Genomic DNA, 16,488 nt, shown 5'->3' with positions numbered 1-16,488 from the left:
ATCCCCATTATCCTACAGCAGGAAGGCCGTGCACAACCTAAGAAATGGTTTTCCTATTAAAGGAAGAAGCTGACTGATGTGGAAAGAGTGCAACTCTCTTGGGAAAAGCATATTCAGAACCTCTCAAATTCATGCTGGGTCATATGCATGGGTTTTCCTGGTGCTTCAGAATCATAAACGGTTTTGAAAATGAGACTGTAGTTCCTTTGTGGGTCATTTCACCAATTTTTCTCTTACTAAATATCAGGTACAAACACCACTATTAAGTTATGACAGACTGCCAAGTAAGAATATTTTGCTATTATCTGTATTGGTATAAAAGAGCTTTTAAAAATGGCTGTTTTTAGAGAATGTTTTCTTTAAATTTGTATTCATTATCAGCAAAAGGATTCTCATTTTAGAATGCACGGAAAACATAAAAAAGTGCAGTTTAAAATAAAAAAGGCTTGAATACTACCATCCATTTCCACAAGCAGCTGGTTGAGTGTGTTCTCCTGCTCGCTCTGCCCCCCAAAGTTGCCTCTTCCTCTCTTTCTTCCCACAGCATCAATTTCATCAATGAAAAGAATGCAAGGGGCGTTCTTTCTAGCAAGGGCAAATAAGTCTCGGACCTGGATAAAAACATCAACACTAGAGTCACCTAACAATGAGTGTTATTTATCCTCATAATAAAAAATAAGCATCAAGCTTTGGCCCACAGAAAGACAACTTTTTTGTGTTATATACTATGCAGTACGCATTTAGAGAGTTACAAGAAGCAAAGAAGTGGCAAATGATGAGTAATTTGGTAGGCAACTGATTTAAGGTGAGCAAATATAATTTCTATAATCTTGCCACTAACTACATAGGTAATAGGCACTAATAAGATCTGCCATTTTTATGACTAATACTCATATTTTTGGCCCATCAAAAGATAACACAATAGAGTATAAATGTAAGTGTAAAAGTTCAAATTACTCAGGGGTTCACATTTCATGCCTGAGGCACTTATTAACAAACAGAGACTTACTAACAGATCAGACAACACTCACACATACAGCAAAGGCAACGGCCCACACAAGCCCACAGTGATCATGCCAGAAGGGCACACAGCCCTCAGCCCTCAGTCCTACTATGGCAGGTGAGGCCCCTGTACCCACATTCTATACTGCTAACCACATCCCCTCAGGCCACTAGTTTCTGTGCGCTGAAGAAGGAGTGGCCACCCCACCATCAGCTTAGATGGTCTCACCCCATCGCCTGCCCTTTCTGAGATGCAGAAACCATCTCCCTATGCCTCCTATCCCTGCTTGCTTCATTCACCAGAAGTCTACATTATCCTGTCTCCCTTTCCTGCCTAGATTTCAGTTTTCATTCCTATGCTGTTCTGAACGCTTCCCTCATGTCCCTCTGCAGCCTCCCCTCTGATCTCCAGATCAGAGGACTCCCACTCTCTCACACTCTTCCCTAAATACTTCCTTCACCCCCTTGCCTGGGCTGAAATGTGACTGTCCCTAAAATGCTCTCAACCAGAGGGTTTTCCTCTTTCCTCAGGGTAGCTCGTGTTGAGTTCCACCTCACACCTCATTACTACTGCCAAAACCACTCTGTTGGAAAACCCCCACTCACAGAGGCACCTGCCATGTGGCAGGCCTCTACCCTCTCGGTCACAGTACTCAAAGGGCCTGACTGACTTCTCTTCTGCCCCTACCCACTCTGTTAGTGGGCTGCCCACCTGTATGGTCCTCAGTCCATCAGCGCCCCCCGACCTCTTCCATCACCTTTTACACCATTATGATGGGGCCAGCTTGGCTGAGGTCCCCTCCAAACAACCAGTGTCACGCAGTCTACTCCCTGACTGCCTTCCTCCTGTCTGGCCTGCCTACACACGCAAGCATCTCCCACAACCAACTCTTCTTAGCTCTCCATCCCATCCCCCTTTGCCCATATCAGATTCACAGTCCATCATTAGAAACACTCAGCTGCCCCATGATCCCCTATTTGTCTAAGACTTATCTTACAAAATCCGTATGAATCCACCTACTCTACTTATCATAGTTCATTTACTCTAAGATGCCATCAATGGTAAGACCCATCATTACTACCCTCACCACTAACAATGAAAAAAGGCTGCCAACTGATGACACAACAGTTTACTAATTGTAAGTTATATCCTAATGTTTGGGAAAGCAACTGTGAGAGCACTTTGCACTTCCATAGCATTTTGTTTTTTTTTAAAGCCAAAATTTTAGACACTAGCAAAATGCATAATAAAGATTTAAGTGCTTCTTTAAAAATTAATCCATATTCACACTTCCTGGATTCAAAAGTTACTATAAAGCAACAGTAATGAAGACTGCTACCGGCATAAAGACAGACACACGAGCCAAGAGGACAGAACAGAGAGTCCAAAAGTAAACCCATGTACCTATGGTTAAGGGTGCCACCACCATTCAGGGGTGTTTTTTTCAACTGGTGTGAGAAAAGAAGTCTTTTTTTCAATAACTAGTGCTGGGAAAACTGGATATACACATGTAGAAGAGTGAAGCCTTACTTCATGCCATATTAACTCAAAATGAATACCAGATGTAAATGTAAGAGCTAAAACTAATACTCTTAGAAGAAAACACACCAGTAAATATTTATGACCTTGGATTTGTTAAGATTCTTAGATATGACACCAAAAGCACAAGCAACAAAAGAAAAAACATGCATTAGACTCCATCAAAATTAAAATCTTCTGTGTCTCACTATAAAAAAAAAAATGAAAAAACACCCACAGAATGGGAGAAAATATCTACAAATCATGTATCCAGATTAGGAGTTAGTATCCAGAATACTTAAAGAACTCCTAACAACTCAACAACAAAAAGACAACCAATCAACAGACTGAAATCCTCATCAAGGTTGGGGTGGTGGGGGTGGAAGTCAGGGGCCTTGCTGAGGCCTTGCCCAGGAAGAGTGTTCAAGGCAGTGACTGGTGCGGTCACTCCATGGGACTCCAGGGTATAGGATCATCTTTACTAAGTCCCCATTTGTGGGAACCTAAAGGGGAAGGAGAGGAAGATGCACCATCAGAATAGAACAAAAGACTTACTCTAGCTGGACCCACACCAACAAACATTTCCAAGAACTCAGATCCACTGACAGTGATGAAAGGGACATTGGCTTCTCCAGCTGTGGCTTTAGCTAGCAATGTTTTCCCAGTGCCTGGAGGACCAGTGAGGATGGCACCCTTCAGATACAAAAAAAAAAAAAAAGAGAAAGTATATTTAACTAGAATTTCAGAAAAGTAAATTGTATATCCATAAATAATTCCAAGACACAAATCTGTCTATAAATTTTGATATATAATAAATGTTCCTTAAACACTGAACTATGACAGAACATTTTTGTATTAGTAAGAAGAGCAAGAATTATTAGACTATTCTGTTTTAAAAAATAGATAAGAATATGAAATCTTAAATATTCCTATTTTACAAGGTTTTTAGTGTTGCTTTTCAGGTTTTTCTTACTGTATGTAAAGGGTGACTTAAGCTAGAAATCTACTAATAAACCAACTGAGGTTTACTTAAGTAATTCAAGGAGACACAAACACCACACTTCCAATTTACATTTTGCTTATTTTCTTCCCTTAAAAATTTCACAAAGGAAGTAAAAATCCAGTGGCCAGTGATGAAGTTAGTTAAAAATATAAGTGTTTGAAAAGATATATATATATTATATATATATAAGTGTTTGCTCAAACACTATAGTTACTTGAGTTGTGGAGATGCCTAGGTATGATGTGAATAGGTACTACGTAAAGTAGCAGCAAATTATAAAATTAATGACTTTTTATCTATATAGGCAGGATGTGAAAATCGAGGCAATGATTCCCTTTACAAAGATCCTTTAAAGTAAACTATATTAGTGGACTTTTAAAATAATTAAACATTTTCCAAGCCTGGCCCTGGGTGTAGAAAGATCAGCAGCCGTCACCAGAAGTGGGCAGGGGATGTCTCCTGGGGGAGAGGAAGGCAAGAATTAGTGCAGATAGGATTCTCCTCTCCATCCAATCCTATGCCATGAATGTGTGTGCCAGGCCCAGGGTGACAGTCCAGTCACACCTGCTGAGGGAGATATATTAGGGGACAGCAGGGAGCAATATGTTCCAGGAGTTCAGCTGCTAAGAGATGTTATCTAAATGAGACTGGAGGGAGGCAAATTGGGGAGGTTTCCAAGAGATTACAAATCTTTCCAGGAACATACATGCTACGTGCAAGACACATTCACACAAAAAAACGGACCTGAAAAGACCCTCGAGTCAGACAAAATTAGTAAGTTAAGACAGAGGCAGGAGAAAAACAGCTGTTTTATAATAGTAATCAAACCTCATAAATTATAACTTAAGAGATCAGGAAATAATTCAAAAGATTTTGAGGTCAGTGAGTTGAAAATGATTTTCTGAAAGTTTTTACCTTTGGGATTTTTGCTCCTAGGTCTTGATACTGCTTTGGATTTTTCAAGAAATTCACAAATTCCATTATCTCTAGCTTGGCCTCTTCGCAGCCAGCCACATCTTTGAATTTCACATCTATCTCATCCTTCAAGACCTTGGCAGTGGTTTCTCCAACACTGAAGAGTCCACCCATTCCCCGGCCTGTTCGACCAATGCCAGCAGGCCCTCTCCGTATGGTGTAGAGTAAGAAGGCAATGATAAGCACCGTGGGCAACATGCTCAGGAGAAACGAACTACAGGGAACCACACAGAACCATGACATGTTTTTGAGACTGTTAATTTTGGCTTGTTTAATGTTTTGCAAGAAATACTTTTTGGTAACTGCTTGGGATATAATTGCATACATATTTGTTTTCATAAAAACTTAATATTCTAATATTTTATCTGAGGCACAAAGAGAATGTTAGTGTGTCAATATGACTTAATCACAAGAGATAAGACCAAAGAAAAACCTGTACTTAACATATACGCTGTCTACTGATATTTCTTTCTATCCTAATACCCACATTTATGCACAGTACAGACATACCTAACTTAATTTAATATCATTAAGTCTGAGTTTCAAATAAATTTCTTTAGAAATACTCACTTACAAAGTTGAACATGATCCTGATATTAGTCTGGGTAGAAATTTCAGCTCTCTTATTGGAATGTATCAACTTACTCTGAAGGGAAGTCTTCCAAATATCCAATTCTTACTAAGTTAACTGTGTATCAGTTTCAAAAGGGTGGTAAGCAGGTGAAAGCTGTCACTTGGTGAGCACTGCACAGGCCCCCCCATGAGGCTTGTGCCGGCTTACATTCCTGGGTGACTGTTCTGCGCTCCACACTCACTGTTCTGGAGGGAGCTGCTCAGTAATGACTTAAAGGCTGGGGATGCTTTCTGCCTTGTCTTAATAGAGCTCATTTCAAAACAACTACAGGTACAGATATACACTTCTATTGGCTAATATAATGCAACTTAACCTAAGAAATAATTTGTATAACAACCTTGTATATCATTGCGGTTGAAAACCAAACAAAAATCAGGATTTACTTTATAATTTTTCATCTTTTACCATTTACTTTAAATGCTCCTAGCAGGCAGCAAGAACCATGAAAAATGTACCCGTGGTTTATTTCTAGAGAAACAACAATACACACTGACAATAAAAATGTAAATAATGATACAAGAAAACTTTCTGTAATGTTCCAGTACCAGCACAAAGCTGAATAATTGTATGATAGCCTCAAAGGTCTAGGCTATATCATGTGTGAAACAATCTGAATAGCTAGCTGTATCTAGATCTGCAGGTAGATTGTAGGTCTACACAAACCAAGATTCAAAAGTCCCTAAAAGTAACACTATCAGCTCGAGAACATGCTAGCTCTGCATTTTTCTGCTATTTTACATATACAGAGCAATTAAGATTTATTTCTCCTTTCACTTTCACACTGGTAACTCTATAGCATGATATACCTTCTGTATTTAATACAAATGGGGTGACTGCCAGATCTACCTGGGTATATGTGGGTGTGCACTCAAAGGCAATACAATTCCCAAATAAGCTCAAAGACAAGCAACTCTTGAAACCAATGGGTCCTTTTTGAAAGACTCAGACTTGTAAGTGGCCTTATTAGAAAGACAACCCCTAAAAGAAGCAGCCAACTCTGACAAGAGAGGAAGAACTACTTAAACACCCTGGGAAACTCTGAAATATAAATGTAAATGATAGTTAAAAGGCGGAAGTGCCACTTTAACACAAAGGGACTCTTTATGCTAAAATTTCACTAAAAGTGCACCAGACATTAATACCCCAAATCACTGCTTAATCAAGATAAACATAGATGTGTAGAAAACGAGTCATTCATTAGCAAAATCATTCATTAGCAAAAACCAAATTAAGAAAGGCCTTTTTGAGAACGTAATGCATAACCTGCCACCTGGTGGCAGGCGCCAGGGAACTGTGAAGAGCACAGTGAACAGTCTTCAACGTGCTCATGTGCCCACGCTGCTTCTTACCCATCACTTTCTGCAATGTAGACAACAGGAACCCGATTCTCCCCTTCTATGCCCAATTCCTGCTGTAAAGTTTCCAGATTCCGTTCAAATGTGTCCACACTGCCAATATTAAACCAGACGTACTGCTACAAAAACAGGAAAACAAAACATCTTAAGAATTAATTAAGAATTTTTCATAGCACTGGAAATTTACAAATTGAAAAAATATATAATAAAAGACTGGTTTTAATAATGCAGTGATTAAGTTTCACTCAATGTGAACACTTGACAACCTTGGCAAGCAAGTCTTCCTTTAGGAATATTCCTCAGTGATTCTAAAATCATAAACTCAGAAGAATGAAAAATTCACTTGAAAAGACAATTCTTTTTATAAATAAGTCCTTTTCCTCTTCTCCATTTCCCAGGTATTTCTCAGCTGTCTATTCCCAAGCTAAAAACTAAAAACAGCTGAAGTTTACCGAGCATGAGGTGTCAGGCTTTGTCCTAAGCCTTTACACACACCTCCTCATCCAATCTTCTGAACCACCCTAAGCAGCAGGTACTATCACAAGGTGTGATATTCACAATCTGAACGTTAGGATGGCAACCCCATCACCCACAAAGAACAGAAGGCTCCCTGTGCCAGATATTACCCTTCCATTCATTCCATGTGCTGAGCTACTGAGACCCTAGGGAGGGACACCTGAAGGGCTTGAAACAATGGCTATTTTACCCACCAGCATGTAAGTATTCCACAGTGCTACTGTTTACTGGCTGAATATCAGCCCTGACTCTTCCCATCTATGAGTTATAGATAAGAAAATGATCATGCTGTCTTCACTAGACATGCTGACTACATGTCTAGAAGGAGGCTGGATGTGAACCCAAGCAGTCTGAGCCAAGACCCTAAGCAGCATGTAATACTGCCTGTCTTATGCAACCACAGAAGTAGTAATCATATCAACTCACATTTATGGAGTTTTCCTATATTCTAGACCCTATTCTAAGCACTCTGCAAGTATCAGCCACATTTTTTTTTGCTATCATTAATCTACAATTACATGAAGAACACTATGTTTACCAGGCTATCAGCCACATTTTAGAGCACAAAAAACTGTTCTTCCTTAAACCTGAAATTACTTTAGTAATTTTCTTTTATGAAAATAATAAATCTGATACAAAACTCAGACAGTTCGCAAGTGTACGCTAAAGAGAGTAATAACATGTCATCCCATAGTCCTCCCACCAGCCAGTACTACTGAGTGGGGAGTATCACACTGGTATTACTCTCCACATTATCTAAAAACAAAAGATGGAGACTATATTTTATAGTATTATGTAGCAATAGTTCTTGGTAAATTGTTCATTGACAAAGCTACAGAATTCCTGTGGATAGAAGACCCACAAGTCAGTAATAGATTAAACACACATAACTGAGCATTCCATTACTTAGCACCTACAGCCAACTAGGCAGTATGTTACGTGCATGGCTCACATCAGAGAATCACAATGGACCTAGGACCAGCAGCATGGAGAGGTAGGGACAAGATCTAGAAAAGATCTGGGGTTTGGTCCCAGCATCCCAGCTGATTCTTAAACACACTGAAATATGAAAGCCACCACCAGGAAGTCTCATTTCAGTACTAAGCCCTAACAGAATGATTGTTGTTCCCATTTTAAAGATAAAGAAACTAAGGCTTAGGAGAATTTGGCCAAACAGCTAGTAAAGAATAGAGCTGATCTTAACCTTTTCAAACACTATGGCTTCTCTCTCACTTACCAACTTTACATTTCCCTGTATGGCCCCGGAAGATGACTGGTTAGCCAGAGACAGGTAAGATTCCTCAAGGGAGGAACAACCTAAGACAGGCACAGTTGCAGGGGGGCCATCAGGTGAGAAATTGGGGACCAACAGAGGTGAGGCTCAGAACCTCACACCCCCTGCTTTGAGAGAAATCTTCTGCATCCGTGGATGTTTTGCTGCCCTTGTCTAGCTTGGATTAATACTTAGTCCATAGGCACACACCTGATCATCTACATTGGCCCTCTTACAGCACTAAACTATGTTTTCTACCTTAATCTTGCATCTACCTACCACTTCAGCATTTTATTAAAAATAAAAATAATAATAATAATAAAGGGAGAAATGTGGGATCAACATATAAATCAAGTATAAAAATCAAACGAATATTCATATTTGACCTGATTGTTTATAGTTCATAATGCGTGATCAAAACCGAAAGTTTCTGTGATGAATGCCCCTGTACTGTTCACCATGTAAGAATTTATTCACTATGTAAGAATTCGTTCACCATGTAAGAACTTGTTCGTTATGCTTCAGAAGATTGGAGACTGACGAGAATTAGGCTTGAGATGGATTAATGATTGTACATTGAGCATTGACCCCCCTATACTGAATTTTATTGTTGTTAACAACCATTTGATCAATAAATATGAGAGATGTCCTCTCAAAAAAAAAAAAAAAAAAAAAAGAATAGAGCTGATCTAAAGCCAAGTATGTCAGACTCCAAAGCCTGCAGGGATACAGCACAGTACAGTAATTAATACTGCCCCTCCGTAAGAAGGACACGGAAAATCTTTACCCATTTTCAAAAGCTCAAAATAAAATATTTGTTAAATAGGCAACATATATTCTCTGTAGAAAACTAAGGAATAAAAAACATTAAGGAAATAAAAAGTATTCATAACCTTAGCACTCAAAAATAAAAACTATTAGTAATTTTGATGATATTCCTTTCAAAATTTCATAACACTCCCTTTACAATCTTGAAATACATGCACAATTTTGGAAAAATCAATATAAAACCTTAACTATGACATAAAGGAGAAATAAAGAGAAAGTAATTTATAATAAAATAGTATGAGTTTCAAAATGTAGATGCTTGTGCATGCCAATACTAACTGTAAGAACTTCCCTCTAGGGAGAAAGAAGCATTGCCCACCAAGAGTTGCTGCTCCACAGAGAGTCAGCAAGGTAGGAGGGTAGTCCCTAACGCTAACTAGGTGCCTAAACATGTGTTTTCTTGTTTCTTGTTCATGTCTGTTTCTTGCTCTCTAAACACTGTTTTGGAAGACATCCTCATATAGACATCTTTATATGCATCCTTAATCATTTCCCTAGGATATACTCTTAGAAGCAAAATTACTCTGTGTGAATACTTTCAAAACTGCTGATGTATATACACTGCCAAACTGTCCTCTTGAAAGGAAGTGCTAATTTAATTTCCACACTAAACCTTAGGAATAGTTCTGAGAAAAAAAAGAGCATGGTTTAAACATTTCATCATGTGGTACAGAGATTGGAGGTGGGGCAGAAATTAGCACAAACTTTCTTAAAGTAACTGAAATACCAGAGCCATACAGGTATTCTTATATTTACTGATACGTTATGAGACAAAGAGATGGTCACAGTCAGTTCTAGTTTTCCTTAAATGTTTCCCTATCCAGGCATGATGACTAGGAAATGGTTAAACAAAATCATGTGAGGGATGGAATGTAACCTGGAAGAAGGTCTGGCCCTGGGGGAAGGTAATAACACTGTAAGACCCCAAGGGAGGAGGGGAGGGCCAGGAGCCACCTGGGAGCCTCATCTCCCCTCCCCCATGGTCCCCTCAACCCAGTCGAGAGTCTCTGGAATAGAGTTCAAACTGGTTGAATACAAATTATTTTTAAAACAGGAAAAGGAATGGAAGTTCAAATATCACAAAACAGTTGGGAAATGTATGATCAAAACAGTTCTTAAACTGATTTGAAAAATCGAGACATAGGTAATTCAGATTTTCACTGTTCTTTCCTAACCAATTTTTTTCTCAGTCTTGAAAAATCATAGACAATACCAGAATACTCACTGTTTCCTAAATGTACAGCCAAAATGATTACTGAAACCAAACTGAAACAACAGAGCCAATCTTGCTATGGCATCTACATACACAACATTCTTGCTCTCATCTATGTTAGTGAAGACCACACTGTTGCACTGCCCAGTTCTGGCACAGCCAGTGAACATAACCATCGCAATGGAAGGGAACATGTGCTCCTCCTCCTAAAATCTGAAAAGTTAACTTACAGCTAATTCATACCAATAAAATCACTTACCCCATCAACAGGAGTTTTCCCTGGTGTAAAAGTCACTCGAACAAAGCGCTTGTTGACAACTTCTAATCTGTCTACCTGGAATGTTAAAAAGTTAAATATTCAAACATAAATTTATGGAAAAGACTTGAGATGCTCTTTTAAACTCAAAGTGCATATGATATCTCAGACATACAAAGAGTAACAAATAACATAAATATGCCCTAAGTTCCACCCCTCACTTGAGAAATAAGACATCACAAACATTGTTGCGCCACAAGTCACCTTGTGTTGACCCTCACCGCAGAGGTGGCCACTCTGATTAGGTGCTGAGCATCCCAAAGCATGTCCTGATACTTGTGCCACATGCAGATGTAGCCCAAAACAGTCGGTTTTCTCCATTCTGAAATGGTCTTGTTTTGTATATATTCTTCTACACTTTCCTTTTCTTCCTATCATTGTATTTGTGAGGTTTATGCACAATGACATGCCACTTCTGCAGGGTATTCCACTTACTGACACACCAGGTATTTATCCATTTTCTTGTTAATAGACAAGCTGTCTCAAAATATTCACTATCACGAACAATGCCGGTATGAACATTCCCGCATATACCTTTCTGGGCACATCTTGAAAAGTCTCTCTGGGGGATTAAAGATGTTGGCATGAAAGGTGAGACAGAGGCCTCTTCCCAAAACCACATATAATATGAAAATATAATTAATACATCTAATTCTGAAAAAGCAACAGGAAAGAAGGATGTGCCAGGCTGCATACACCTAAAGAAAAGAACAGACCTCACGGAACAGGGTAGTACCAAAGCCGAGATCCAGGGGGACTCAAGCCCTTCTCCCACCCCAGCTCACCAGCAGGAGGAAAAGAAGCAGAGCGGGGAGGGAGTGGAGGCCTAGGACTGCTGAACACCCAGCCCTGGAGATCTGCTCTGGGAGCACAAATCTACATTACATGCTGCTCTGGAGATTAGTAGGGTTGGAAAGCTAAGACAGGCAGATGATCTGGAGAGACTGAGATTCCAGCCATTTGTGGAAAACAGGGATCCACATCCAGCTGCTCTGGGACAAAAGAAAGGCAGGCAGTCTGAGAGACTTCCTAACAGCGAGAGGGCTGCTGAAGGGACAAGGATTGCACAGCTTGCTGCTCAAGAGAAAGGACAGGTGGACAAAACTGTCCAGGCACACTCTGCCCAGCATGTTGGGAACTTTCAGGAGCTTCAGGTGCTCCATGCCCCTGGCTGGCTATGCAGATCTAAGGCCCTACACCGTGAAACAGTCTGCTGCACCTTCCTCCAAGTCATCCTGCACCTGGCTCACAAACCAGCTGCCCCAGCCTGGGCATCAGGCCAGCCAGAGGGAGGCCCCACCTACAGCAGCTATAAACAGCAAGCATAGAGGCTTACACCTGTGTGGTCGGCCCACGGGGTCTGGCAGTGGGGACAGGCAGTGCAACTGGGAAACAGTAAACAGCTCTTTCCTCCCCCAAGGAACCAGCACTGCTCCTCTGCGACCACCGACATCACTCCAGGGGCTAAGCAGCTCCAGAAAGTAGAGCTTCTGGGCACTACGGGTGACACATACAAATATGAAATGTCAAAAGAAACTGGTTCAAACCAAAATCTCAAGAACACCAGAAAGAAGCAGGTGAAACTGAACTCTTGAATCTTCCTGAAAGAGACTTCAAAATAAAAATCATAAACATGTTCATGAAGGTACAGAAAAATATTCAAAAACTCAGGAAAAAATTCCAGATGGAGATTCAATCATTACAGTACCAGAAATTAAACATACAATGGAGGAATTTAAAAGCAGATTAGATATAGAGGGGGCGATAGTAAGTGCAATAGAAATTAGAGAAGAGGAATACAAAGAAGCTGAGGCACAGAGAGAAGGATCTCAAGGAATGAAAGAATACTGGGAGAACTGTGTGACCAATCCAAACTGAACAATATTCTTATTATAGAGGTACCAGAAGAAGAGAAAAAGGGATAGAAAGTGTCTTTGAGGAGGTAATTGCTGAAAACTTCCCCAATCTGAGGAAGGAGATAGTCTCTCAAGCCATGGAGGTGCACAGATCTCCCAACACAAGGGACCCAAGAAAGACAACACCAAGACACATAATAATTAAAATGGCAAAAATCAAGGCCAAGGACAGACTATTAAAAGCAGCCAGAGAGAGAAAAAAGATCATATACAAAGGAAAACCCATCAGGCTGTCATCAGACTTCTCAGCAGAAACCTTACAGGCCAGAAGGGAGTTGCATGATGTATTTAATGCAATGAAGCAGAAGGAACTTGAACCAAGAATACTCTTCCTGGCAAGGTTATCATTTAAATTTGAAGGCAGGATTAAACAATTTCCAGATAAGCAAAAGCTGAGAGAATTTATCTCCCACAAACCATCTCTACAGTGTATTTTAGAGTGACTGCTATAGATGGAAGTGTTCCTAAGGTTAAATAGCTGTCACCACAGGAAATAAAAAAGGATAGACAAAGAGTACAGAATATGATACCTAATTTATAAAGAATGGAGGAGGAAGAAGAGGAGGGGAAAAAAAAGAACCTTTAGATTGTGTTTGTAATAGCATACTAAGTGAGCTAAGTTAGACTCTCAGACAGTAAGGAAGTTACCCTTGGTAACCATGAATCTAAAGCCTGCAATGGCAATAAGTACATACCTATCGATAATCACCCTACATGCAAATGGTCTGAATGCACCAATCAAAAGACATAGTGTCACTGAATGGATTAAAAAACAACACTCATCTCTATGCTGCCTACCAGAGACTCACTTTAAACACAAAGACATACACAGACTAAAAGTGAAGGGAGGGAAAAAGATATTTCAGGCAACTAATAGTGAGAAAAAAGCAGGTGTTGCAGTACTGTATCAGACAAAATAGACTTCAAAACAAAGAAGTGTTCCTAAGGTTAAATAGCTGTCATCAGAGCTGACCACAGAAAAGAAAGTAGAACAATTAATAAGTAAGCAAATGCAAAATTAAATCAACTACCCCAAAAGTCGGTCAAGGGATAGACAAAGAGTACAGAATATGACACCTAATATACAAAGAATGGAGGAAGAAGAAAAAGGAGAAAAAAAAAAAAACCACCTTTAGATTGTATTTGTAATAGCATACTCATGAGTTAAGTTAGACTGTTGGATAGTAAGGAAGTTACCCTTGAACCTTTGGTAACTACGAATCTAAAGCCTGCAATGGCAGTAAGTACATATCTATCGATAATCACCCTAAATGTAAATGGTCTGAATGCACCAATCAAAAGACATAGAGTCACTGAATGGATAAAAAAACAAGACCCATTGATATGCTGCCTATAAGCGACTGACCTGAAACCCAAACACATACACAGACTAAAAGTGAAGGGATAGAAAAAGTGATTTCATGCAAATAATAGGGAGAAAAAAGGAGTTGCAGTACTTGTACCAGACAAAATAGACTTCAAAACAGAGAAAGTAACAAGAGACAAATAAGGACATTAAATAAAGGGGGCAGTCCAACGAGAATAAAACCATTATAAATATCTATGCACCCAACACAGGATCACCTACATATGTGAAACAAATACTAACAGAATTAAAGGGGGAAATAGAATGCAATGTGGTCATTCGAGACTTCGGCATACCACTCATTTCAAAGGACAGATCAACCAGACAGAAAATAAGTAAGGACGCAGAGGCACTGAATATCACATTAGAACAGATAGACCTGACATCTACAGAACACTCCACCCAAAAACAGAGGGATACATATTCTTCTCAAGTGCACATGGAAAATTTTCCAGAACAGATCATATACTAGGCCACAAAAAGAGCCTCAGTAAATTCAAAAAGACTGAAATGGTATCAACCAGCTTCTCAGACCACAAAACTATGAAACAAGAAATAAATTATGCAAAGAAAATGAAAAATCCCACAAACACACAGGGGCTTAACAAGATGCTCCTAAATAACCAATGGATCAAAAAGCGATCAAGCAAAATACGGAGACAAATGACAACAATAATTCAAATCTGTGGGAGGCAGCAAAGGCCATGCTAAGAGAAAAGTATATTGCAATACAGGCCTACCTCAGGAAAGAACAATTCCATATGAACAGTCTAAACTCGCAATTAACAAAACTAGAAAAAGAATAACAAATGAGGCCCAATGTTACTAGAGGGAGGGACATAATAAAGATAAGAGCAGAAATAAATAAAATTGAGAATAAAACATAGAAAGAATCAATGAAAACAGGAGCTGGTTCCTTGAGAAAATAAACAAAATAGATAAACCCCTAGCCAGATTTATCAAGAAAAAAAGAGTCTACACACATAAACAGAATCAGAAATGAGAAAGAAAAAATCACTATGGACAATGCAGAAATACAAAGAATTATTAGAGAATATTATGAAAAATTAAATGCTAACAAACTGGGTAACTTAGAAGAAATGGACAACTTTCTAGAAAAATACAACCTTCCAAGGCTGAACCAGAAAGAAACAGAAAATCTGAACAGACCAATTACTAGCAAGGAAACTGAACTGGTAATCAAAAAACAACCTATGAACAAAACTCCTGGACCAGATGGTTTCACTGCTGAATTTTATCAAACATTTAGTGCAGACCTAATACCCATCCTCCTTAAAGTTTTCCAAAAAGTAAAAGAGGAGGGAATACTTCCAAACTCATTCTATGAGGCCAGCATCACTCTAATACCAAAACCAAACAGCCAAAGACACCACAAAAAAAGAAAACTACAGACCAATATCCTTGATGAACACAGATGCAAAAATACTCACAAAATATTAGCAAACTGAATTCAAAAATATATCAAAATGATCATCCATCATGATCAAGTAGGATTCATTCCAGGGATACAAGGATGGTACAATATTAGAAAATCCATCAACATCATAAACCTCATCAACAAAAAGGACAAAACCCACATGATCATCTCCACAGATGCTGAAAAAGCATTCGACAACATTCAACATCCATTCATGATAAAAACTCTCAACAAAATGTGTATAGAAGGCAAGTACCTCAACATAATAAAGGCCTATATGATAAACCCTCAGCCAACATCATACTTTACAGCGAGAAGCTGAAAGCTTTTCCTTTAAGATCAGGAACAAGACAAGGATGCCCACTGTCCCCACTTTTATTTGACACAGTTCTGGAGGTCTTCACCATGGCAATTAGACAAAACAAAGAAATAAAAGGCATCAAGACTGGTAAAAAAGTTAAACTGTCCCTGTTTGCAGATGACATGATATTGTACATAAAAAGCCCTAAAGAATCCACTCCAAAACTACTAGATCTAATATTTGAATTCAGCAAAGTTGCAGGATACAAAATTAATACACAGAAATCTGTTGCATTCCTATATACCAATGATGAACTACGAGAAAGAGAAATTAGGGTAACAATTCCATTCATAATTGCATCAAAAAGAATAAAATACCTAGGAATAAACCTAAATAACCAAGGAAGTGAAAGACCTATACTCTGAAAACTACAAGACAGTAATGAAAGAAATTAAAGGAGATAGCAATAAACGGAAACACATCTTGTGCTCATGGATAGGAAGAATTAATACTGTCAAAATGGCCATCCTGCTTAAAGCAATCTACAGATTCAATGTAATCCCTATCAAAATATCAAAAGCATTCTTCAACGAACAAGAAAAAATAGTTCTAAAATTCATATGAAACCACAAAAGATCCCAAATAGCCAAAGCAAAGCAATCCTGAGAAGGAAGAATAAAATGGGGCAGGGGGATTATGCTCCCTAACTTCAAGCTCTACTACAAAGCCATAGTAATCAAGACAATTTGGTACTGGCACAAGAACAGGCCCATAAACCAATGGAACAGACTAGAGAGCCCTGATATAAACCAAAGCATATACGGTCCATTAAT

The 16,488-nt window shown here is 39.0% G+C and overlaps 1 protein-coding gene across 3 annotated transcripts in view; it reads right to left on the bottom strand.

Annotated features, from left to right (window-relative positions):
• The window catches only part of AFG3L2 (AFG3 like matrix AAA peptidase subunit 2), a 48,541-nt gene that overhangs the window by 15,140 nt on the left and 16,913 nt on the right, over window positions 1-16,488 (bottom strand). For all 3 annotated transcript variants that reach the window (XM_037001027.2, XM_037001029.2, XM_037001030.2), the window contains exons 6-10: window positions 10,578-10,652; window positions 6,483-6,607; window positions 4,440-4,713; window positions 3,077-3,214; window positions 458-611 (exon numbers count right to left, since the gene is read on the bottom strand). In XM_037001027.2, coding sequence (XP_036856922.1) covers window positions 458-611; window positions 3,077-3,214; window positions 4,440-4,713; window positions 6,483-6,607; window positions 10,578-10,652 — 766 coding nt within the window. The remainder of the gene's footprint in view (window positions 1-457; window positions 612-3,076; window positions 3,215-4,439; window positions 4,714-6,482; window positions 6,608-10,577; window positions 10,653-16,488) is intronic.

Source organism: Manis javanica, chromosome 9 (assembly GCF_040802235.1).
Source record: "Manis javanica isolate MJ-LG chromosome 9, MJ_LKY, whole genome shotgun sequence".
Lineage (NCBI taxonomy): Eukaryota > Metazoa > Chordata > Mammalia > Pholidota > Manidae > Manis > Manis javanica.
Note: the sequence above shows the minus strand (reverse complement) of the source record. Positions and strands in the feature narration are given on the sequence as shown.